The sequence below is a fragment of the Lycorma delicatula genome, chromosome 13, assembly GCF_047948215.1.
Source record: "Lycorma delicatula isolate Av1 chromosome 13, ASM4794821v1, whole genome shotgun sequence".
In the NCBI taxonomy this organism is placed as follows: Eukaryota; Metazoa; Arthropoda; class Insecta; order Hemiptera; family Fulgoridae; genus Lycorma; species Lycorma delicatula.
In genome coordinates, this window is record NC_134467.1 from 17,370,522 (window position 1) to 17,396,884 (window position 26,363).

General features: G+C 30.5%; 1 protein-coding gene across 1 annotated transcript; it reads left to right on the forward strand.

Moving 5' to 3' along the window:
- Nucleotides 1-2,637: 2,637 nt before the first annotated feature.
- On the forward strand, nucleotides 2,638-25,956 carry LOC142333923 (uncharacterized). The gene is made up of 6 exons (XM_075381541.1): nucleotides 2,638-2,756; nucleotides 7,241-7,406; nucleotides 14,355-14,483; nucleotides 17,883-18,017; nucleotides 19,531-19,665; nucleotides 25,387-25,956. Exons 3-6 carry the CDS (start codon nucleotides 14,373-14,375, stop codon nucleotides 25,396-25,398), a joined length of 393 nt encoding a protein of 130 aa, XP_075237656.1. The 5' UTR covers nucleotides 2,638-2,756; nucleotides 7,241-7,406; nucleotides 14,355-14,372; the 3' UTR covers nucleotides 25,399-25,956.
- Nucleotides 25,957-26,363: the final 407 nt, after the last annotated feature.

Consider the following 26,363-nt stretch of genomic DNA (forward strand, 5'->3'; position numbering starts at 1 on the left):
TAGCATCAAATAAAAATTCACTAATAAACATTGGTTTCTTCAAAGGAGGATATGCATTTACTGGTATTAAAACACAAATTTGAGGCCTGTATTTATATTCAATATATTGACAGGAATTATTTGAATTGTTCATCATAAATATTTGTAGATCTTTTATAATTTTACGTAACGTTTCCTTTCCGACTATGTTCTGATAATGTTGTACATAATATTCATTTAACAGGATTACCAAATGAACAAGGTATATTATTAAAGTCTACTGAAGAACCTGTGGCAGTTATACCATATCAATCTGATACGGCCCCTGCAGAATTGTGTAGATATAATTCTGCCATTACCATAGGATTACATTGCTATATTTGTAAATACAATTAACATCATATTTACAAACCATATTTAACAAATATGCAACCACACCTAACATGAATTGTTCAATTCAACGTTCAATATCTGAGCAGCACTAGAGGTAATAACAGGAAGACAAATCTGCTAGAATGGTTATAAACTTGTTTGAGTTGAGAGTTAATTGATGAAGTTAAAAACTTGGCGGGTGATAAATATCAAGGAATTGTGCAACACATTCATACATGGTAAGTATAGTGTAGAGGTTGAATAATACCCATGGTAGTAAACAGATGAATGTATTGTTTGTTGGCTCTCTTATCTGTTGCATTTAATTAGCCGTGTTTTTATTTGCTTATATGGAGATTTTTTTTTGAATGTACATTGATTCTGGTCTCCTATATTTAGACTATTTATACAAATAGTTTTTCTTTACAAAAGTTTATTTTTTTAAATTTATTTACCAATTATTGTGAATTTTAAATGGATAAATTAGTGTTGTTACAAAGTTTGTAAGGTGATAAACAAGGATGTTCAAAAGGTTCACTGGAGAGTGGTTTGCAGTCTTCAAAACATAACCCCATAAGTCAAAGTGGAGAATTACTGGAAGCCATGCTTCCAGTATTTTTATATGATCACAAAAGTATTTATTGAGAAATATGAGTGAGAGGTTATCTCTAAAGTAAAGACCATTTCATTCATTGTAAGACTTTTTCTGAAAACATAATAAATATTTTTTATATCTTGTAAACATACCTTATACTACTTGTCTATATAATCACCACTTGAATTAAAACATTTATTTTAGCAATACACCAGCTTCAATATACCCTCTGCCAGTCTATTTAGCCACTGATTAACGTAGTTGTTAATACTAACACCACCTTTTTTTTTTCTTTTTCCTGTTTAGCCTCCAGTAACTACCATTTAGATAATTCTTCAGAGGATGATATGTATGAGTGTAAATGAAGTGTAGTCTTGTACATTCTCAGTTCGACTATTCCTGAGATGTGTGGTTAATTGAAACCCAACCACCAAAGAACACCGGTATCCACAATCTAGTATTCAAATCCGTGTAAAAATAACTGGCTTTACTAGGACTTGAACGCTGTAACTCTCAACTTCCAAATCAGCTGATTTGGGAAGACGCGTTAACCACTAGACCAACCCGATGGGTTTTTACTAACACCACCTGGTGTTATCGGACCTCACCTCTTACTGATTAACAGCATTTTTAAATTCATCATCACTCACAAATTGCTTACCATTCAAAAATTCTTTCAATTTCTGAAACAAATGGTAATCAGAAGGAGCTAAGTCCGGACTATATGGTGGGTGATCGTAAATTTCCCATTCGAATGTCCTCAGTAAATCATGTGTGTCGGACCGGCAACATGTGGACATGCATTATCATGCAGCATTGTCTTGAACAATGTGATCTGTAACAGCTCTTGAAATATCAGGAAAAAGAAGGGCCATCTTTTCTGATTTCATCATTGACCTGTTTAAACTAGTCTGATTATTGAGAACCTCCCTGAACGTTCTTCATCATGCAAATTAATTCTATTATTTCTAAACCTTTCACACCATTTTTGGACTTTTATTTCATTCATTACATGATCACCATACATAGCAACCAACTGCCTATGAATTTCAGCTGGCTTAACATTTTGATGGTTTAAAAAACATACGACTCCGTGTATTTCACAGTCGGTGGCAACATTGATTTTCCTATTCATTTTATAATGTAATAACTCACATGTAATCAAAGATACGACAATGCCGGGTGCACATTACTAGCGTGGTCATGAACGACTCAGGTTCGTCAACCTTAAGGAGAGGAATTTCCCAGCGGTCTTTACTTAAAAGATATCCCTCGTACTTTATCTACTTAAAATACTACTACCTTGTGCTCTGAAATTTGCAGTATATTTTAGTTCAGTGCTTATGAAAAGAAAATATGTTAACTAAAGCGAGGTTGGATGATCTTGAAACATGATATTTTTTACATGTTGAAAGAGAGTAAATAGTGTGAAGTTTATGATAAATTTATTCCTAGTATAAAATAGCTTGGATACATGATAAGTTTTCTGGTTATGGCAGAGCCTGTGGCCGATTAATGATTAAAGTTTTTGTGAACTTCAGTATTTAGGGGAGAAATTAGTGCTACTGACAAAACATTTATAATTATTATACTTTTTCAGTGGCATTAGTTTCTAGTGTCGGTGTACCTTAGTAGAGGATGTGGTGCCAGTTTACCTTAGTGGCAGTAAGTAGTTCATTGGAAAGAGATTTTCTAGAACTCTGGGTTGCTAATGAAATAACAAGAAGACTAATTGAGGATTTTAATACCAAACTGTCAAATATTGCCTGAAGAGTGATTGAGGGGTTTGGGCAGAGATGTTCCAACAATGGTAAGTAAATGTTTGAAATGTGTGAGGTATTTAATTCAACTTGGTGATAGAGAAGAGCAGATGACATATATTGAGGAAGCTCTGTGATCAATCTTTGTTGTGTATTGATTGAATTATTTGTCTTTGTTCTATTGTAGTACAGTATTACATAAAAAAATTAACCGTACTCTTCGCTCTTTCATTCATTGTACTGAACTACAAAATTACTCTTTAATTATTTGGCCACATCTAAAAGTGTTTTATAGTCTTACCAGCTGTACATTATTCATTGTTGATGAAAATATAAGTTACATTAATTGTAATTTTCCTGTGGTAGGCAGCGAATTGTCGCTTTCTGTATATGCAGTGTTTTACAGTTTCCATGATTAGGCTTTCAATTTTCTTAATATTTAGTCTTATTCCTGTTGCTTAAACTGGAAATTTTTTTTCTATACCCATACCTTCTTTCAATAGAGTTTCTTGTTCTAGTAAGGGACTGAAAAGATTTTCTTCTGCGGTCACATACGCAGTTCTAATAGTGTTATCAGGAATTTAGTTACAAAAAATTACTTGTCTTATACAGACGTCAAATATTTACCAGCCTCATATTCTATATCCTAATTTTTGATGAATTAAAAGTTAAGGAGTTATGAGTTAAGTCATGCCAGCAGCTGTAATAACCCAAATCAATAAATTTTAATTGCAGTTTGTATATTTAATAAGAAAATTACTTATGATTTCAAATGTTTTAGCTTCAACACCAGGTTTATTTTTACACGAGTAAAAATGGTATCAATACAATTTGGAAAACAGGCCTTTCGGTAAAAACCATATTTACTTTCTCATGAAAGAGGCATTTTTATGTTGTGTCAAGAGATGTGCAATTACAATTGAGTTACTAACGTTTTTTTCATCTTCATTTCCCTCAATTTCATCTTGATGAATTATTCCATAGTAATTAGGAATTTGCACATAAAAGAAAGAAATTAAATAGTAAATACTTAAATTAATATACTTGTGTTTTTTTTTTAAGTAAAAAGTCTACAAAAATATATAATTAACAAAACCATCGCACAAATAAATGATTATGCAAAACAATTATATTAGAAAATAATTCATTTGAAGAAAACAAGTTACAATTTTAACTAAAGTTAACTTTTAAGTAACTGAGATGGAGAAAGTGACCCTTAATTATTATTTTGTAATTTTTTATTTATTTATGTTAGTTTTTTTTTTACTATTTATTAAGTACGTACTGATGATGGATTTTCAAATTAGATAAAAACTGAATTTAGATTACACATGATCACAGCAAGTTAAAGCCTTCTATTCTACTTAAATTTATTACTATATAGTCTTTATTAATATTGAAAATAGATGTTAAAATGATTTTTCTAAATAAACCAAAGAGTTTAAAATACACATACAGTAACGGTGGCATATAGCATTTCCCATTGCTCAGTTGTTTCAGTCGAGCGGGATTGATCTGTGCGTATTCTGTCGCTTTCTAAACGAATTTCCCTTCGCTCAGTTGTTTCAGTCGAACGGGATCGGGCTGTGTGTATTCGATCACTTTTCAATCTCGACTGTTTTTCGTCTTCAGTCTGCCGCACGAACAGTTTTCATCATACGTGCTTTTTTTGTATTTCTCCCGATCGAAGAATGTATTAGGCGTGGTATGATATTTTGAAAAAAGATCATAGAATTTAAAAGATCGCAGTTAAATACTTTACACACTTTAAATTAGTAACGCACACATGATAAACAAAAGCGGCTATTTATTTATGTTTTTAAACGGCTGTAAAAAATTGTAAATGAATGAATCGTAAAAATTACATATGCATGTGCGCTAAATCGATTGAAACTTACGTACGGAATAACTGTACGTTAAAACCTCATCCCTTTTAAAAATTAATCGATTCAAAAAAATGTTAGCTAAAAATTAAATTTTTCTTGAAAATGAAAGTCATTTTGAAAATTAAATAAGCTTTAAGGAAGAAATAAAGTGTTTTAAATTTTGTTGTCAGAGGTTCAAAAACATTAGCCTATGTTCACCGCAGGGCTTCAAAGAGTAGGTGTGCAAAACTTTAGACAAATCTGCCCGGTAGATCTCAAGTTAAGTAGGAACAGACAGACAAACAAACATTGATTTTTATATATATATATATATAGATAATGAATGTATATTGATATATGAATGTATTTATACAAGCGAGTCAAAAAATACCTACACTTTGCTGTACAGTGGCAAACAAATTAATCCAAACACAATATTTTTAACAGAAAATTTTATTTTCAAAAGAAAAAATGTTTAATAGTCAAACTTGCTCAAATTAAACATTTTATGTGTCCTTTGTTTATGATATCTCATTAATCCTCTTTGGTGTTGATTCCACTAAGGTAGAACAATGATGTTTGATTTCTTCAACTCGAAACCAAACCTGTATCACAAAACTAATAAGGTCAGTTTTTGTGCTACAATTCATTTTCCCATCTTCTTTTTAGTACGACCCATACTACATTTTCAATGGGATTCAGGTCAGGGGAGTTCCCTGGCCATGAGTGGAATCAAATTTTTTGCTTTTTGAAGAAGTTGCTTTCTTTGATGTGTGACATGGTACAAGGTCTTGTTGAAAAATGAGTTCTAGGATCTTCTGTATAAGTGGGACTATTTTCTTTGGGATATGTTAATATATCAACCAGATTTCATCATTCTATCCACAGGCATAAGTGCTCCTGACTCTTCATGTGTAAAACATCTTTTTTGCTGAGTGTTTGGGAGCTTGTTGCAGGTGTGCTGATATAATCTTCTCATCTGCTGACTTATAAATGTAATCTACTCTCTCCCCTTGGACAAAGAAACGAGTCTTATCTGAAAAAATAATTTTTTTCCACATCTCAATTGTCCATTCTTTAGGTTCCTTTTCCCATTGATGTCTTTTTATTTTCATTACCTGTATCAATAACTGCTTCTTTTTAGATTTCGAAGCAGTCCTTCCCACTACCAACAATCTTCTAAGAACTGTCATATCAGAAAAATTAGTCCCACTGGTACTCAAGTTCCTGTTATGATCAACAGCTGGCAATTGTGGATTAATTTTGCTTTTTTGAATCAGTAATCGATCCTGTGTAGGCATAGTTTTCTTTTACCATCCACATTTTTCTTTTCTCTCTGGAGCGATGGAACCTGTTTTCTCAAACCTTTTCACAATTTCATTTATACCTAACCCCACACTACACTCACTGGCAAGTCATTTCTGTGTGTTGGGACAGGAATAATTTTTGACCACTTTCGTGGAGTTACATCCATTATATTAAGCTAGAAACAAATAACAGACTTATAACAGAAACTCACAAGGTCACCAAAAACTAATTTACAATGAACTATAAAAGCACAAAAACTGCTAACTCTGTTTGTATATGAACTAACAACATAATCTGAAACACCAAATGGCAAGCAGTATGCCACAGAATGAAAATTCCCTTTGTTTGGATTAATTTGTTCCTTACTGTATAATGTATTTACACAAAGGTAGGGATTCAACATGTATATCATTTTTCTACATTATCTCTTCCCTTGTCAATGAACTTGGTCCAGCAGGCCACAAGCTTACGTATTCCTTCCAAGAAGAAGGTTGGTTGCGAAGTCACTTTTGCATTGTCCGTATACATCCCAAGTCAGTGGAAAATCGATGACCTCATAAAGGATCCTAGAGCAGCTCAAACAGATGAAAGTAAGAGGGAGCAAGATCTGGACTGTAGGAAGGTTGTTGTAGTACTGTGAAATTCCTTGTTGAAGCGATCAAGTAAACGTTTGTAGACGTCAACACATTTGAGCTTGTGTTTTGCAGTAAGCTGTCTTTGTACCCATCATGTGCAGAGTTTATGGAATCTGAACTCGTGAACGATTTGATGGGCAGAACCATAAATGACGTACAAAGATGCTACCTTATCAATGGTAACTTGCCTATTCACCAAAACCATCTCTTGAGCTGGCTAAATCTCATTTGTGGTGGAGGTTGACAGACTCTCATTATACAAAATAAAGCACTGTCCCTGTATTGTAATTAAAAGTCAGCAATGAATTTCAGTGCCTTTCACACCCTTTGACCAGAGAAATCTGATCAATACTCATTCCTCCTCGGTGCAAACTGCTAGAGGAGCAGATATGCTTACAAATAAATTAATTATGTAGATGTGATAAGATTCTAAGCCTGATCGGATTTTGAACTCATATTTACCCTTTACAAGTTTTGTTTGTCAGTGTGTTAATTATTTAAAAATTTTTAATTAATGTTATACATTTTGTTGTTTTTTTTTAATTTTTTTGGTAAGTGGGTACTTCTAGGTATTTATAGAAAAAATTATAAATATAATCTAACCAAACTTAACCTACGCTCGCTAACTTTGTTATTCAAGGGTAGGCTTTTTGTTAGATTACATTCACTATTTATATTTATAAATAATTATATATATATTTTTCTGTTCAACCTCCGGGTCCGCAGTTAAGCAATTTTTTTTCCGCAGAGGATGAGATGAATGCTTTGTAGAGTGTGTCAAAGATGCCATGCCTGACCGGGATTTGAACCTTGGACCTCCCGGTGAAAGGTCGAGACGCTACCACTCACGCCACGGAGGCCGGCATAAGCAATTATATTGGACGTATCTAAGGTACATTTGAAAAACCATGTTTAAATAAAATTGACGAGAAAAAATAAAAAAAATATATATAAAAGAATAATATAAAACTGATTGTTGATATAGAAAATTGGTCATTTTTCGGTAAAAATGTTATTTTGTTATTGTTATATAAATATAAAAATGGGTGTTTTTATAGTAATTTTTGAGAAAAAAGTGGAACCCGCTTCGGGAAAAAGAACCGTTTTCCTGAATGCGAAACATTAAGGTTTCTTTGTTTTAAATGTTACTGAAACAATACAGTAATTAACATTACATAACAGTAATACAACGCTTGATTTGATGTCATTTTTTTAAAACCAGCGCTATTGAGTTACTACTGATGAAACTATACTTTATTTTAATACTTAACAAAAAATCTTCTTGAGTATTATTATTTTTTTATTTTTTATTTATTTTATTTAGTAATTTTGTATACAACGTTGTTTTTTTTAGATTATCATTTTTTTATTTATATTAAAATGAATGCGTGTGTTGGTACCAGCAAACTAAACGGTCCATTTTATGGATTGTTGATTGTTAAAACGCGTTTGTGAGGAGGACCGGGTTTTGACTGCTGTTTGAATTTTTGTTGCATTGCAGTGTGAATGTTTTACCTAAATTTTTTTTGTCTAACGTAAGTAATTTACAGTATTTTGAATTTAAATGGAAAAAATTGCTTTTCAATGCTAAATTCAGTCCTATACTTTGCATATTAATAGCGTAACTTTTATTATATTTCCTGCAATTGCAGCTTACTTATCAAAGTATTTAAATATATTTTGTTAGACGGTTTATTATCTATGTTGTGTTGTGAAAATTTGCTGACCTGCATGCTTTAATGAAACCCCAAAGAATACCTTAAAATATAATACACTATTCCTTGAAAGTAGTAAAAACACTTATTATCAAATATGAAATGTAAGTGGTTTAGGTGAACAACTTTTGCAGTGTATCAAATGTAGGTTTTTTGAAACTGATTTGAAAAGGAAGAAATTGTTCTGTAGATTACGTATATTCTAACCTAACTCACTTTATTTAATTTTGAATTTTAATAGGTGACACTTTTTGTTTGTATAAATAATATTCTGAACTTCTAGTTTAAGTTTAAGTGTTCGTAATGAAGTAGTACATGATTTATTTAACATTAACAAATGAAAATAAACAAATATGTTAAATGATTTTCACAAAATTATTTAAAGAATCACAACTGCTGTTATGATACACACCTTATTCAGATGTTACTAATGGAATACTAAAGTATGTACAATGAAAAAGGTAAATACAAAAACCAAAAGAGATAAAATGCTCAAAGATAAAGAGCAAAATTATCTTTATTGTTTTGGAACGGTGAACAATATAAAGTCCAATTGATCATTTAAAAGTAAATTGGAATTTTTCACTTTAATTATTTCCAATGACTAAACGGTTCAGTTTCAAAGCTTTGTTCTCAACCTAAATTACTTTGAAATTACGATAAAAAACTTTATTCTCGTCAATTAAATGACAAAAAAATTAGGAACCCTCTTACTAATGGATGAACAAGATTTGTGGTCCTTTTTATAAGTTTTGCAAAATGTCCAATACAGACTTTATCAGAGGAACCACATTCAAGTTTGTTAACTTCCAATTTTTTAAGTGTACAAGTTTAATTTTTGTGATCCTTAATAAATTTACCCTGGAGCAGACATTGATAACGACCATAATTTAGTGATAATGAAATGTAGATTGGAGTTTAAAAAACTGAAGAAAAGTGACAGATGAATTGGTGGAATTTAGAGAAGCTTGAGGAAGAGGAGGTAAAGAAGATTTTTGAGGACATCGCAAGAGGTTTGAGTAAAATAGATAAGGTAGAAAATGTAGAAGAAGAATGAGAGAATGTTAAAAAGGAAATTCTTAAATCAGCAGAAGCGAACTTAGGCGGAACAAAGAGAACTGGTAGAAAACCTTGGGTTTCAGATGATATATTACAGCTGATGGATGAACGTAGAAAATATAAGAATGCTAGTGATGAAGAAAGTAAAAGGAAGTAACGACAGTTAAGAAATACTATAAACAGGAAGTACAAACTAGCGAAAGAAGAGTGGATTAAAGAAAAGTGTTCAGAAGTGGAAAGAGAAATGAACATTGGTAAAATAGAAGGAGCATACAGGAAAGTTAAGGAAAATTTTGGGGTACATAAATTAAAATACAATAATGTGTTAAACAAAGATGGTATACTGATTTATAATACGAAAGGTAAAGTCGATAGATGGGTGGAATATATTGAAGAGTTATTCAGAGGAAATGAATTAGAAAATGGTGAAAAGGAAGAAGAGGAAGTTGAAGAGGATGAAATGGGAGAAACAATACTGAGATCTGAATGTAAGAGAGCATTAAAAGATTTGAATGGCAGAAAGGCGGAATAGATAGAATACCTGTAGAATTACTGCGAAGTGCAGGTGAGGAAGCGATTGATAGATTATACAAACTGGTGTGTAATATTTATGAAAAAGGGGAAGTTCCGTCAGACTTCAAAAAAAGTGTTATAGTAATGATACCAAAGAAAGCAGGAGCAGATAAATGTGAAGAATACAGAACAATTAGTTTAACTAGTCATGCATCAAAAATCTTAACTAGAATTCTATACTGAAGAATTGAGAGGAGAGTGGAAGAAGTGTTAGGAGAAGACCAATTTGGTTTCAGAAAAAGTGTAGGGGCAAAGGAAGCGATTTTAGGCCTCATATTAATAGTAGAAGGAAGATTAAAGAAAAACAAACCAACATACTTGGCGTTTATATACCTAGAAAAGGCATTCGATAACATAGACTGGAATAAAATGTTCAGCATTTTAAAACAATTAGGGTTCAAATACAGAGATAGAAGAACAGTTGCTAACATGTACAGGAACCAAACAGCAACAGTAATAATTGAAGAACATAAGAAAGAAGCCGTAATAAGAAAGGGAGTCCGAGGAGGATGTTCCCTATCTCCGTTACTTTTTAATCTTTACATGGAACTAGCAGTTAATGATGTTAAAGAACAATTTAGATTTGGAGTAACAGTACAAGGTGAAAAGATAAAGATGCTACGATTTGCTGATGATATAGTAATTCTAGCCGAGAGTAAAAAGGATTTAGAAGAAAGAATGAATGGCATAGATGAAGTCCTACGCAAGAACTATCGCGTGAAAATAAACAAGATTAAAACAAAAGTAATGAAATGTAGTAGAAATAACAAAGATGGACCACTGAATGTGAAAATAGGAGGAGAAAAGATTATGGAGGTAGAAGAATTTTGTTATTTGGGAAATAGAATTACTAAAGATGGACAAAGCAGGAGCGATATAAAATGCTGAATAGCACAAGTGAAATGAGCCTTCAGTAAGAAATATAATTTGTTTTCGTCAGAAATTAATTTACAAATCAGGAAACATATTTTTGTAAGTATTTGTTTGAAGCGTAGCTTTATATAAAGTAAAACTTGGACAATCGGAGTACCTGAAAAGAAAAGATTAGAAGCTTTTGAAATGTGGTGCTATAGGAGAATGTTAAAAATCAGATGAGTGGATAATGTGACAAATGAAGAGGTGTTGCGGCACATAGATGAAGAAAGAAGCATTTGGAAAAATATACTTAAAAGAAGAGACAGGCTTATAGGCCACATATTAAGGCATCCTGGAATAGTCGCTTTAATATTGGAGGGACAGGTAAAAGGGAATATTGTGTAGTCAGGCAATGTTTGGAATATGTAAAACAAATTGTTAGGGATGTAGGATGTAGTGGGTATACCGAAATGAAACGACTAGCACTACATAGGGAATCTTGGAGAGCTGCGTCAAACCAGTCAAATGACTGACGATAAAAAAAAAATAAATAAATAAATTTACATAGAGATCAGATATAAAGTAATATCATATTATATTACATAAGCAATATTTATATTATATTAGCAGATTTGAAAGCAATATCAGCATCTCTGTTTCTAAAAAATTCTCTAATTTTCTCTTGTGCGTTTACCTATAAGTGAGTACATAAAATTTCTTTTGTTGGAATGAATTATTTGATGAAGGAAAAACTTTGCCAATTGCATTTATTGTGATGCAGCTGATCAGTTAGAGGCTCAATCCATTTGAAGTGAACCAAGGGTGGTTGCTCGACGAATTAAAAAAAAATTGAAACTTACCCGCTTGTTTCATGCATGTCTAAGACCTTAAAACAATTTATTTGTTTAGGCAGTTAACCTGTGGTGACCATTTTTGTTACGGTGCGCATACCTATTTTTTTGATTGTAAAAGTTTATGGAAAAAATCATAACTAAAAAATATTGGTCTTGGAAGGATGAAACAAAAAGCAATTATTCATATTTTCTCAAGGTAAAAGATTGGTGCAGTGGTTTATTTACCTAACTCTCTAATTTCTATGAGAAAATTCCCAATAAAGTTGAATCTTTAAGTTGAGAGATTAAGGGAATTCACCTTTTCAAATATGTCAGTTTTATTAAAAAATCGGCATCATCAAAATCTTCTGCATCTTTGTATCCTTCCTCTTTAAGAAAAATAAAAATTACATAGCCCAATTCAAAGGTAGGTGATAAAACATTACCACCAGAGAGCCATCATGCACTGCTATAGTACAACAAAGACGATTGTTCGGCTCTCATATCATATAGTTTTTTTTAAAAAGCCTTGCTTTCAATGGACAAGATTTTATAAAATTTACCAATTCACCACACATTTTAACATGTGATTAAGTGCAGGACTCAGATGCTTTGACGTAAGAATAATCCAATGGGTCCACAGTGCATTTCATGATTTGCTTCTAATAAGTACCTGTAATCCTCTGTAGCAGCCAGACATGTAACGAGCTCAATCAGTACAGACACCAACGTACTTAGGCCAATTCAAATTATTTTCAAATATGAATGTATCAAGAATCTCGAACAGGTCCTAAGCCTTCGCTCCTGCTATGATATTTTTACAAAACAGAGAAGGTCTTCTTTAATATTTTTTCCATCTATAAACCATACACAGCATATCAAATGAGCATCCTTATTGTTATCATCCATAGCCTCATCTACTAGCTCCAATCCAAATCCCACTCATTTTATTTTTACAATTAATTGATCGTTGATATCTTCCGCCACATGTTGTATTCTCCGACTTGTGTTATTGGAGAGATGCACATCACCAACCGTGATGTTCACCATATCTACAGCACCTGGTAGAATAAGTTCTTCTGCGATGGTATGAAGCTTCTTTTATTTGGGGATTCTGTAAGCCACCTTAAAAGATGCTAGCAAAGCATTGTTTGGTACTGATGCAGTCTTAAAAAATTTATATTTTTCTTGTTTCAGTTCTTTTAACTTCCTGGCAAAAAATTACAAGGTTTGCCAACCACGCTGCGGTGATTAGCTTCTAAATGGTGCTTCAACTTACTTGGAAGCATACACTCCGTTGCCAAAACTTTAATACACAATTCACATTGTGGTCTCCAAATTACAGTCATCATATTTACGATATTTTCGTTTCTTCACAGTCGTGCCACTGGTTGAAGACATACTTTCTATATCTGCACTATTATGTTTATTACTGTTCAAAAATCGGTCCATCATTAAAAATGCAATAGCAAAAAATCACAAAACTATTTATCAAAGACAATAAACAAGAAATAATATCACACTAACTATACTACATGAATTAATTTATATCACTGATAATTTATTTGAAGCGCTGAGTTTAATTTCACTAGAATTATATTATAAACCGACTAAGTAGAGCCGGGAACGCTTTCTTATATGCTTTGCGCAAGATCTTCAGAACAGTCCAAATCTACGGCGAGGATCTACACACTCAACGTGTCTAGTGCGATAATATGGCTCGATCGAGAAGGCGCAGTGTTGCCGTCTCGCGTTCGCTAGAACATTCTGCGCCGGCGACTTTACTTTTATAAGTCAAGTAAAAACAAACCACACAAAAAAATTAGATAATTTTTTGCTTTTCACTTCGTTTTTTGTTTATTTAGGCCAAATGTAAATGTCTTGGTTCAATTAATTGTGAAGCTTTTACAATATTAAGCGGTGCTTTTGTGAAGATGCCGCGGCGCACTGTTTGGGAATCACTGCATTACACTGTAATTTCAAAACGGTTACCATGCAGCAGGCCATAAAAGGTCATTTATAGTTAAACACTGACTTTCTCATCAGACATACTAATAGTAAGTAAGATTGGTTATATCTTTCCAACCTTCAAAATTGTTGTAAATAATGAAAAAAAGAATTGTTCATAATAATAGACAATTTCTGTGCATTGAATTAACATTTTGATTTATATTTAACATAAAGTAGTAATAATTAATTTAACAAAATAGCCTAGGATACTGGAATAGTATAGTTTAAATAACAGATATTTCCCCTTAGAATGGTATTACATTATCTAAGTGTACTGTAATAGTTATTGGAACATTGTAAGTAATTAAAATATTGCCCGCTTAGACTGGTAATGGGGACCCTGATTTTCAAAACAGAAAACATATGAATGTATAAGTTTCATCCACCTGTTTTAAAATAGAAATATATTTCAAAGAGCTTCCATACAAATGATAATTAAAAACTTATTTATTGTTATATATTATAAACATTTTTAATGAACATGATTTTAAAGTTTACAAATATTATATTGTTTTAAATAATTAAAGTCAGATATTTTAATTTTTGCTTCTAGATAATGAGTGCGTCTTTAAATTACACTTCTATTTACCAAACTATGTCCAATATTAATGACATTAAATTTGACCCTGAAGAAAATAAAATGGAAGAAATTGTATCTTTGTTTTTACCACATCATATGAGTGAAAATTGTACTATGTTTGAAGATGTAAGTTTTCTTTAATTTTTTTAAGTGAAATACATTAAATTTTACATGTTGTTAACTCTGTAGCATAAATCTGTGGTTTTATGTTTCAGGAATTTGATTCATCACAAATGATAAACTATCCCCTTGATGTTAATTATGATGATGTAGAAACAGATCCTCTTGCATTTGAAGAAAGCAACTTTATTAAATCGGAAAATTTGAAAATTAAAAATGAATTGGTAAGGTACAAATTGTTTTACTTTACGTTTATTTATTACTGATTGACATTGAATGTCAGGGACTGTAAGAATAGGTAACTTATGTAATGCAGAAAGTAAAGTTGCACATAGACTAAATAAAATGAGGAATGCAGCAACTGAGAAAAATGTTATTTTTTGAATGAGAATGAAGCTAATATTACTTTTTAACATAATTCCAACAATGTAATTGGTATTCCTCATTTGGAATCATGATTTAGGCTTAATTACAATTTAAAAACAACTTCTAATTTAAATTACTGTTAAACAGAGAACTGGAAATTTAATCCCAATTAGTGATTAAAGATTAATTATTTATTGATGAGTGTGAGATGAAAATGTATTTATGTATTAAATGTACCACTTCAGTGCATTTAGATAAAATTACTTTACTGTGCTGGTTGTAAAAATGATTATAAATTTTAGAGTTATATTATTCCAAATGTGTAAATAAAATACATGATTCATCATTTGGTAATTTATAATTGTTTTTGAATTAGTCCTTGACTTTTTTGCAAGAAAATTCGATATTTACTATAAATGTCATTCGTGAATCCATTGTGTGGTAACAAACCATGAGAATATATTTCACAATTTTAGATTAGAGTTTGTAACGTAAATATTGCAATTGTGTCATTTAGCAAGGCTGATTATTTATGTTTTGAATCTTAACTTAAAATATTCTCAAAATATGTTTAATATTCTATTAATAAACTATTGGTATATGTTTTGGCTGGGAAAGAAGAGCTGTCAGATGGACATGTTTAAAAATTTGGGGATATTTACATCAGCAGCAAAATTTATTTTTCTTTGTTTCTTTAAATTAGTAAATCCTGTGGAAGAAACATAGTTATGAGATGAAAGTATTGGGACAGACACGTTGCAGCAATCTTTGTTAGAAAATTAATTTCTACTAAAGTACATAATATAAGACTACATTTGGGCTTGAAAAAATTCACATAGACAAAATGGATTTGGTCTTTCTTTATTGGTTCAGAATTTGAACCAAATTTGCTGAAAACATATGGAATTATTAAGTTATTTTACTAATTTTCAACTCTATAGATGTTAGTCCTTGGAATAGTTTTAGAGTACGCACTCTGATTTATAGACTTTGACATGTTATGGGTTGTTAATTGTCAATAATATCTAGTGGCAGTAGGTCACTGCAGATAATAGCTCTTTCTGAATCTATCCATTCGTTTGATGACTTTAACATAAGAAATGATTTCTGTTTAATTTCAGACTGGTCAGAAAATTCATAGAAATGTTTTTAAATTACCTTTATGTTGATTAGAATTTATGACATTTTATGGTTTGGGCAAAATAACGGCAGTGGATTTTCAATTTTTGTTTTTAAGTACAAATCACACAATAAAATTTTTGTTATAATGAAATTAAAATTTAAGGATTAAATCTTTAAACATTGGTGTCGTAATTGTTTGAAAAATATTTTTTTAACTTTTGAGAAAACATTTTTAGATACATGTTAAAGCTTGTGCAGCAGTTAACTAGAACCGAAAATGTTTCATATAAATCAATTTAAGGGGAATTGGTTGAGTTAAAAAAAAAAACTTTTTTCGGTTTTGTTTTATTGCAAATTATTTTTCATTGTTATTTTGACTTAAATTTGATACCAGTTTTATATAATTCTGATGAGTAGAATATAAGTTATAGATTATTTTGTGTGAACATGTTAATCTGTGTACGATTCACATGGCGGTGGATTCAACTTGTAGTCTGTATTGAGTATTATGTGATTTATTTATTATTTTGTTTGTATTATTTTTAGTACAGTAAGAAATTTACAATGATGATTATAATAACAGAACATCATATGTTAACCTCAAATAGAAAACTTGTTTTCTGAAATAGCTCTCTGCAAAAATTATAAATATACTTTATCTGTTATTACTAGTAATGGAAAAGGTCTTAGTGTTAAAAAATTAGTGTTAGATGTAATAAATAGGTTTCTTTATAAACCTCTGAATTTTTTTTTAATATTTGGAGCATCTTGTCAGTTTTTATTAATGCAAAATAATATACTATTTATCATTCTGGGATAATTTTCTATGAATGTATATGTGGTCTTTCTTTATTGGAAAAGTGGGGTAGTTGGAGAGAGAAATGAAGGAAAGTGGTTAGAGTTAGACTTCAGTCAGCTCACTGAAGGATTTAATTTTTACTTTCTCTGCAAACACAGCTAGAATAGCTATGTTAAAGGGGAAAGTGGTTATATAAAAAGTGGAGTATCTGGTATTTTGTAAATCTTTGTTTTTATAGTCCTACTAGTACTATCTAAATCAAAAAAACAGATGTGTGTATGTTTGCATAAGTAGTACATACGTCACACTGCATTTGGCCTTAGGTTTGACCGAACCGATTTTCTTCAAATTGGGCACAAATATTTTTACATATTGGGCATTTATATTAAATTTATTGGGAAATTATATAAATTTGTTCAAAATTCGTTAAGAGGGTGGGGAATATTACAATAAAATCAATTTTCATTTTCTTTAAAGGGATTTCAGAGAAAACTTATTAAAGTAAATTTGTTACTTAGTAATCTATATCTATGTACTTACAACGCATATAGATAATACATAAAAAGTTCCAGAAAATTAACCTGCAACTCTTAAAATTGAAATATATGCATGCTTTTTCCTATTTTGTTTACCTTACTTCAGTTTTAATTTTTTTTTTTTTTTTAATTTTTGAAAGTTGATACCTCATATATAGAGGTATCATGACAATGTCTACAATCTTTTAAAGTTATAGACTGAGATCTAAAATTCAGAATTTTTTTTATATTGAAGGGGGCTGTTTGATGTGGAGATGACTTTACTAAAGCAAAATTAAAAAAAAAAATTGTTCCTCACTTAAAGGGCTATTTACATTAATGTAGCTTTGGCATCTATATTACTATATGGCCTTTGTGATGGAAGTATACCATGAAATGACATTTACAGAAGACATTTCATTCTGGCCACCTGCAACATTAATTTTTGTTTAGGTCAGGTTAGCTTTTATTTCTTAATTTTCTCATGAGCAAATCAATGTTCTGGTAGCCTCATATTACTAAGATGAGTGGAAATTTTGTGTGGTTTCACTTCTTTAGTTATTTATTTTCGTTTTAATATCTTCATTTTTGTTCCATGCAAAGTTAAGGAGATATGTTAACTGCTACTGATTATGAATGTTGTGCTATAATAATGATGGATAGACATGCTGTTTGTGTTATGGTGTCTGTTTTTTCTATGAGGTAAAAAAACTATCATGTGTGGATGTTTGAAGGTTAAAAATGTGCAGGTGAGTTAAAATTGTTCTTTGTTAAATGGTTTTCCTAGTTTCTAAGTAATTTTTTTCTATTTTTATTTATAGACACAGGAACTGGACATTTCATTAAATGTTGAGGCTCTGTCACAGGTTAACGATAATGTGAAAACTGAGGAACTTGATATAGATGACGAGTATTTACAGAAGTTTAAGACAGAAGAGGTCGAATTACCTAGTTGTGTGAGTTAAATTTTAAGATAAATATTATCAGTTAAATGTAGCAAATGCAAGGTCTGTCAAAAAATTAATGTCTACAAGTATGAAAATAAAATATTTATTTACATAATAAGAAAATGAATAATACCTGTACCTTTTCAAAGTATTGCCCCCATGATGTCAAAAAACATGAGCTTGATCTTGATCTTTGATTTGTTCATTCGAGTCTTCTTGGGGTGAGAGGACACTAAGGTGTGCCATTTGGTATTTTGCCTCATTGTTTCGGAGTCGTACTGGACTATCCACATTTCATCACGTGGTGATAACGTTGTCCAAAAAGTGAGGATCAGTTTTCACACATTCAAAAACGTCATGACAAATTTCCACATGGCGAGATTTTTGATCATCAGAATTCTTGGGACAGGCTTCATGCACACTTTCTCATGTGCAGATCCTTGGTCACAATCTCGTAGACAATAGTTTTTGGAATATTTAACATGTCAGCCATTAAACGAACACTCTTTTGACGATCTGTTTGCAAAAGTTCTTTCACATGAGTCACATTTTCTTTCTTTGAGGAGGTTGACAGGCATCTAGCACATGCTTCATCATCGACCTCTTCAAAGCCTTCCAAAAACACCTTGTGCCATCTGTAGACTTGAACCATTGAAAAATACCACCTGTTGAACCATTGAAAAAGTTTCAACTGCAGACTTGCCAAGTTTCACACAAAATTTGATCGCATATCTTTGTTCCAGTGAGTGCTGCATCACGACTTGTACAAAAGATGAAACAGATGTTTATGAAATCGCCCGTCCCTCACCTCCAAAAGCTCAGACAACTGAGCAAGCACTCACTCTGTAGTTAACGTACACCACCATCGATCCCAGTGGATGATAGAGCGCTGCAATGTACAGTCGCTTCACAATAAAGTGTATGACATTACTTTCCGGATAGTCCTTATACAGTTATATTGTGTTCTTATTTTGTTCAATTATTTATATTTATGTATTACACAGTAAATTATTAAAATTATTTCATCAAGTAGAGAGCATGTTATTAAAGAATTTGTGCATTCAACTTTAAAATTTTTTATAATCATTGAACACTATAAATTTGAAAGAATATTGATTAAATTCTGGCCACCTGCAACATTAATTTTTGTTTAGGTCAGGTTAGCTTTTATTTCTTCATTTTCTCGTGAGCAAATCAATGTTCTGGTAGCCTCATATTACTAAGATGAGTGGAAATTTTGTGTGGTTTCACTTCTTTAGTTATTTATTTTCGTTTTAATATCTTCATTTTTGTTCCATGCAAAGTTAAGGAGATATGTTAAATGCTACTGATTATGAATGTTGTGCTATAATAATGATGGATAGACATGCTGTTTGTGTTATGGTGTCTGTTTTTTCTATGAGGTAAAAAAACTATCATGTGTGGATGTTTGAAGGTTAAAAATGTGCAGGTGAGTTAAAATTGTTCTTTGTTAAATGGTTTTCCTAGTTTCTAAGTAATTTTTTTCTATTTTTATTTATAGACACAGGAACTGGACATTTCATTAAATGTTGAGGCTCTGTCACAGGTTAACGATAATGTGAAAACTGAGGAACTTGATATAGATGACGAGTATTTACAGAAGTTTAAGACAGAAGAGGTCGAATTACGTAGTTGTGTGAGTTAAATTTTAAGATAAATATTATCAGTTAAATGTAGTAAATGCAAGGTCTGTCAAAAAATTAATGTCTACAAGTATGAAAATAAAATATTTACTTACATAATAAGAAAATGAATAATACCTGTACCTTTTCAAAGTATTGCCCCCATGATGTCAAAAAACACGATCTTGATCTTTGATTTGCTCATTCGAGTCTTCTTGGGGTGAGAGGACACTAAGGTGTGCCATTTGGTATTTTGCCTCATTGTTTCGGAGTCGTACTGGACTATCCATATTTCATCACCTGGTGATAACGTTGTCCAAAAAGTGAGAATCAGTTTTCACACATTCAAAAACGTCATGACAAATTTCCACATGGCGAGATTTTTGATCATCAGAATTCTTGGGACAGGCTTCATGCACACTTTCTCATGTGCAGATCCTTGGTCACAATCTCGTAGACAATAGTTTTTGGAATATTTAACATGTCAGCCATTAAACGAACACTCTTTTGACGGTCTGTTTGCAAAAGTTCTTTCACATGTCACATTTTCTTTCTTTGAGGAGGTTGACAGGCATCTAGCACATGCTTCATCATCGACCACTTCAAAGCCTTCCAAAAACACCTTGTGCCATCTGTAGACTTGAACCATTGAAAAATACCACCTGTTGAACCATTGAAAAAGTTTCAACTGCAGACTTGCCAAGTTTCACACAAAATTTGATCGCATATCTTTGTTCCAGTGAGTGCTGCATCACGACTTGTACAAAAGATGAAACAGATGTTTATGAAATCGCCCGTCCCTCACCTCCAAAAGCTCAGACAACTGAGCAAGCACTCACTCTGTAGTTAACGTACACCACCATCGATCCCAGTGGATGATAGAGCGCTGCAACGTACAGTCGCTTCACAATAAAGTGTATGACATTACTTTCCGGATAGTCCTTATACAGTTATATTGTGTTCTTATTTTGTTCAATTATTTATATTTATGTATTACACAGTAAATGATTAAAATTATTTCATCAAGTAGAGAGCATGTTATTAAAGAATTTGTGCATTCAACTTTTAAATTTTTTATAATCATTGAACACTATAAATTTGAAAGAATATTGATTAAAATTAAATATAATTGCCTTGTCATTAGGTTCATGTACAGAATGTATCATGAAAATGAAACATTCCAGGACTTTCATAACCTATTCTACTCATGAAAATAATGGAAAAAGTTCATATAGACTTGGCCTAAAGTGCTTCATTTTGTAATTTTTCATTTGTTTTGATTTCATGTTTTGCATAAATTGAAGATAGCATAGTCCACAGAGTTCCATGTAGAATTAATGCAAATGTCAAATGTGTCTTATATTGAAATAAAAAAGAAACTTTATGTAATAAGCTAATTATCAAATGAAAGTTTAATCCACAAAATATTGTGGACCATAAAGTCATACTTGCATGTAATTTTGTTTTTATGTAAAAAAAAAAAGAATGATGACTAATTTGAAAATAAATTTCTGGTTTGAAAAAGCATGGTTATATACTTGAACACTGTTCAATATAAATATTGTAACAAGACTGGTATAACAGACCTGAGTAACAGATTTCTGCCAATTAAGAAGAAGGTGGTTTATAATAATGGGAGAAATTCAGAAAGGTGCTTAAAGAAACTATTTCAGTAAAGCTAACAAGTCTGTTTAACAATCATCCTTTTTAATACTGCCTGCTGACTCACGTAAAGAGATGTTCCATGATAAGGGTTACCGACCAGAGTAGGAATCTCATGGGAAAATGTGAGGGTGGACGATAATTCTCATGCTTAGAGTTGGGTTCGGTCCTGCAGATCAAAAGGGGATAGGAGTATAAATACTTTGGGAAAGACCAACTGACAGTCTGTGAGAGAATGCTTTGATAGAGTTCCACGAGAGAGTTCTAAGCCAGGAGTTATTATGTGAATTTGAAGTGAGAGTATCCTGCGAAAAGGTCATGAAGGTTCAAATTTGTAGTGCATACAATTTCGAGCAATTTAGGTGATGTCACATGTAATCCCAGTACATAAAAACAAGAAATTGTTCATGTACATTAAAACAAATGAAAATGATAAAATATTTAATTCATTTATAAAACTATAGGGCAGTTTTATTTGTGAACAGTAAAGGTAGTTGTAGTGAAAGAACTTTATACTTTTCTTATCTATTGTACTATTGTTGTTATAATACAAGACTAGTTGTTAAAAGCGGTCATGCTAATGTATTTTGTCAATGGGATTGAATTTTAGTTTTCAATATTAACTACCTGTAAATAAATCCTGATGATTATTTTAAATTCTGTTTAGTATGTAATCTCTGTTTTTTATTATTATTATATTATTGACATTTATTATTATTATTTGTTTATTATTATTATTATTATTATTATTATTATTATTATTATTATTATTATTATTATTATTGAATTGTCTTGTTTTACTTATGTTCTTAAACAAAGAAATTATAATTATATAAATATGTTTAATTGTCAATCTATCAATATCCTGATCCAGCTGCGTACAACAATATTAAATAAAACATAAAAAATACTTAACCGGATTTGCTTTGATTTTATTTTTTTTTGCGTAGAGTTAGAGATGGAATTGTCCATAGAGTTTCATGTAGAATTAATAAAAACTATCCTTTATTGAAATAAAAATAAATTTTATGTAGTAGGTAAATTGTTGAATGAAAGTTTAATCCACTATGTAGTGTAAATATTACTACTAATAAATTAGGAAAAATACTTGACAGGATGTGTTTTTATTTCATTTTTATCAGTGCTGTACTTAAAAGTGAACTACAAATAAATTGCTGAATTTTTTAAGCATAATTAGTTTGAGGTAAAACATATTATTCGACCTCAGAAACATGGCTGAGAATACCATATGTTGTTGTATAGACATTTTATTTACATAAATGCTATGGAAATACAGCTATTAATATTATACTATTCCTTTTTTTTCTCTCATGTATAATACATATATCATCTGATCAGCTAATCCGACAAACCACTCACAATTCTGAAGTCTGAATATTTTTAGAGTTTAGTTTGATGCATTTCAATAAAAAAAAAAAAAAACACAAGAATGCTAATCAAAACACTATTTTGCGCATAAGATTACATTTTTATTCAGGATCCTTATACACAATTCATATATCCTTCAAATGGAGGAAGGTGTCAAAAAACTCTACTTAGTATCGCGCCGCCTTTCCTCAATCATTGACCTGTTCAACATTATTGAAAATTTTTATCAAACACTTTTTTTTGCAAACCCAAATGACTTTTTAAGATGTCCTTTTTGTTTATTCTTTCAAGCATTTTATGCTTGCAAATTAGTATGCTTATACTCTTAATCAATTTGTTATTCACTTCTATGAAATTAATAATTTTGTGCTTTGTAATGATAATATTTTACCCTTGATTGATGCTGTTATTAAATATTTCCATATCTATATTCCACTGTTTTCCATTTTTTCCCTCTTCTATATTAATATCTATCTCTCAAAAAAAAATAATAATTTTCAAAAAATAACCACAATTTCAGACAGTTGTGTAATAGTTATTGACTATTTGGTAAACAGTTGTTTTCAATAAAGTATTTGATAACGAATAGTTTTGATAACCAACCATGAAAACATGAGAACTGTTTTGTCAAGTGTTTTATAATTTCTTGTATACATTTCCATGTGTTAAATTGTTATCTATAAACTGTCTGTAGAGGTATTTTTGGTAGTTCAGACTGAATTATATACTTATATGTAATGTACAGTTGAATTTTTAAACATTTTTTATTTTATTTAATAGGATGAAGGAACCATCCAGGAAAGAACAGAAAATTGTTTAAGTGAGCACGGTAACATTGACGTGAATGAAAAAAAATATGACTGTAACTTTTGTTCAAAATCTTTTATTAATAATTATAATTTACAAAAACACCTTAATAAGCATACTAAAGATAATAAAGTATGTCAAAAGTCTTTTAAATTTGGTAGATATTTAAATAATCACATAAATACTCATACTAAAGAGAAAAAATATGTATGTAACGTTTGTCATAAATATTTTTATTCTATTTATAATTTATGTAAGCATATTAATATTCATAATGAAGAGAAAAATTATGTTTGTAACTTTTGTCATAAGTCTTTTAATTCATCTTCTAGTGTACGCACGCATTGTAATATCCATACTAGAGAGAGAACTTATGTTTGTAACTTTTGTGAAAAAGTTTTTAATAATAGTTCAAATTTAAGGAGACATGTTAAAAATGTTCATACCATAGGTAAAAGTTATGTTTGTGACTTTTGTCAAAAAGTTTTAAAAAATAGTTCTGATTTAAAGAAACATGTTAAAAATATCCATACCAAAGATAAAAGTTATGTTTGTGACATTTGCCAAAAGTCATTTGGTTTAACTTATAATTTAAAGAGACATATTAATATTGTACATAATGAGATAAAATATGATTGTAAACATTGTTCAAAGTCTTTTAGTTGCAATTTATATTTAAAGAGACATGTTAATAATGTTCATACAAAAAAATAATTTACGTAACTTTTGTCCAAAGTCTTGTAGTTTTAGTATTTATTTATAAGTACTTTAAGGAAACATGTATTTCATTCTACCATTCACAGTAATGAAATATTTATAAAAAGTAATTTTTTATTGTAATTCTGTGAGAAAACATTAATATATATATAATTTTTCATTTAAGTAATTGCTAATAATAGATTTATATTATCTCAATTTTACACTAAAACTATAGGTAAGATTATTTTTAGATTTGTGAAAAATTGTGTTGAGCTATCATCATGTAATAATATAGGGTAGATTTAAAAAAAAACTTGATTTTAAAAATTCAGGCAAGTTTTTATAGAAAGGGTTAGTCATGAATGATGAAATTGTATTTTAATAATACTTGCAAAAAAGTATAATTTTAAATAAATAAATAAATCAATTTTTAATTCTGTGCATTATAAATATAGACCTCATCAGGTATTGGTAGGGCTTTACCACTGATAAAACTTGATCGGTCCTAGAATTTGCCTAGATCAATCAAGAAAAACAGTGGTACAATCTTAATTAGAATAGAATCATAAAATATTACAATTAATTATAAAAAAAGTTAAATTTAGATATGATTGAAGTTATAATATATTTTTTTTTAAATTATAAACAAGATAAATATATGAAAATACAAAAAAAAAAAAAAATACTTCAAAAAGCATTAATTATGAATTTATGTATTATAGAAGTACAAGTATTTATTATAGAGTACAAATATGAAGCAAATCCATTACAAGTTCAACTGAAAAAAACAATTATTTTTCTTTTTTTTGAAAATGTGATTCTTACTACGTCATTGCTTTATTTTTTGTTACATTAGAGAGTACTGCTTATTTATATGCATGAAATTTGTTACTATTGTATTTATTTGTTGAATTAACATTTTTAAGTTGGTATAATTTTTAAAAAAGATTATTGATTATTATTTAAGTGTTAATCCCATATGATATTGTAAGGTATAACTCAATAAAGAATTAAATAATAAATACATTTTTTATTACAGTTTATTATATTATCATTTATAAATAGATAATTATACAATTTATGCTTTAATTCTTGAATACAATCTATAGATGATATTAGTCTATTTACAATGTCTGTCTAGTTTCACAATGTAATTACGAGGGCTATTTTTTTTCAAGGTCGCAAAATAAAAACCTGCGCAAAAATTGGATGAATTGGATGATACTAGCGTCTCTAGTATGGCCTTCAATCAAGCCGCATCACTTCGTTTAGTTCTGAACATGCAGCTAGCACGTAAACATGTCTACAACAATAGCATCTATCCAAGTCTGAAGTGCGTGCGGTAATTCGATTTCTTCAGGCTGAGGAGTGTAATGCGGCTGAAATTCATCAATGAATAAGTAATGTGTACGGTGAAACTTCAATCAGTGATAGCAAACTGCAACATTGGTGCAGGAACTTTAAAGCAGGACATGCAGATGTTCATGATGCTGGTGGTCAGGGAAGGAAACGAGTGTCAACCGATGATCTCGTTGAGCGAGTGGATGAGGCAATTCAAGAAAATCGTCGGTTCACAGTTTCTGTATTGAGTGATTCGTTTCCTGAAATTTCAAGGAAAACACAGGTGGCTCCGTTCTATGACGAGGGTATTGGAAAGTTGGTACCACGCTACGACAAATGTCTAAATCGGAGTGGCGACTATGTAGAGAAATAGTGTAACTATTTAAGTACTTGTTACAAATAAAAAAATTTTTATTTTCACTGTGGTTTTAATTTCGTGACTGATCGGACCTTGAAAAAAATAACCTTCATAAATTTAAGCTTTTTATTCGTATTTTTTAAGAAAATATTACACTTCTCTAGTCAGATACTAAGTTTATAATCCTAAGTTTTAAGCTTGTCACTGACAAACTTGGTTTTATATCCACATGCATTCATTATATTACAAGACATTGATGTACAAAATCTCACCTTAACACTGTCGACTTGATGGATCGTATTCCTTTCCATACAATGAATCATAACTATATCTATTTCAGTATTAATCTTCCATATACAAACTAAGCTTTATATGTGAGCATCATTCGTCACTTTAATGTAACTATTATTAAGCAATATACAAATATGTAAACTGGGTTGAAATACACCTCCAATG

Bases quoted from the DNA above. Each gene is read 5' to 3' on its own strand.
- LOC142333923 (XM_075381541.1), top strand. From the start codon at position 14,373: ATGATAAACTATCCCCTTGATGTTAATTATGATGATGTAGAAACAGAT. The intron at 14,484-17,882 runs GTAAGGTACAAA...TTTTATTTATAG, and splicing joins TGAAAATTAAAAATGAATTG to ACACAGGAACTGGACATTTC. The intron at 18,018-19,530 runs GTGAGTTAAATT...TTTTATTTATAG, and splicing joins AGGTCGAATTACCTAGTTGT to ACACAGGAACTGGACATTTC.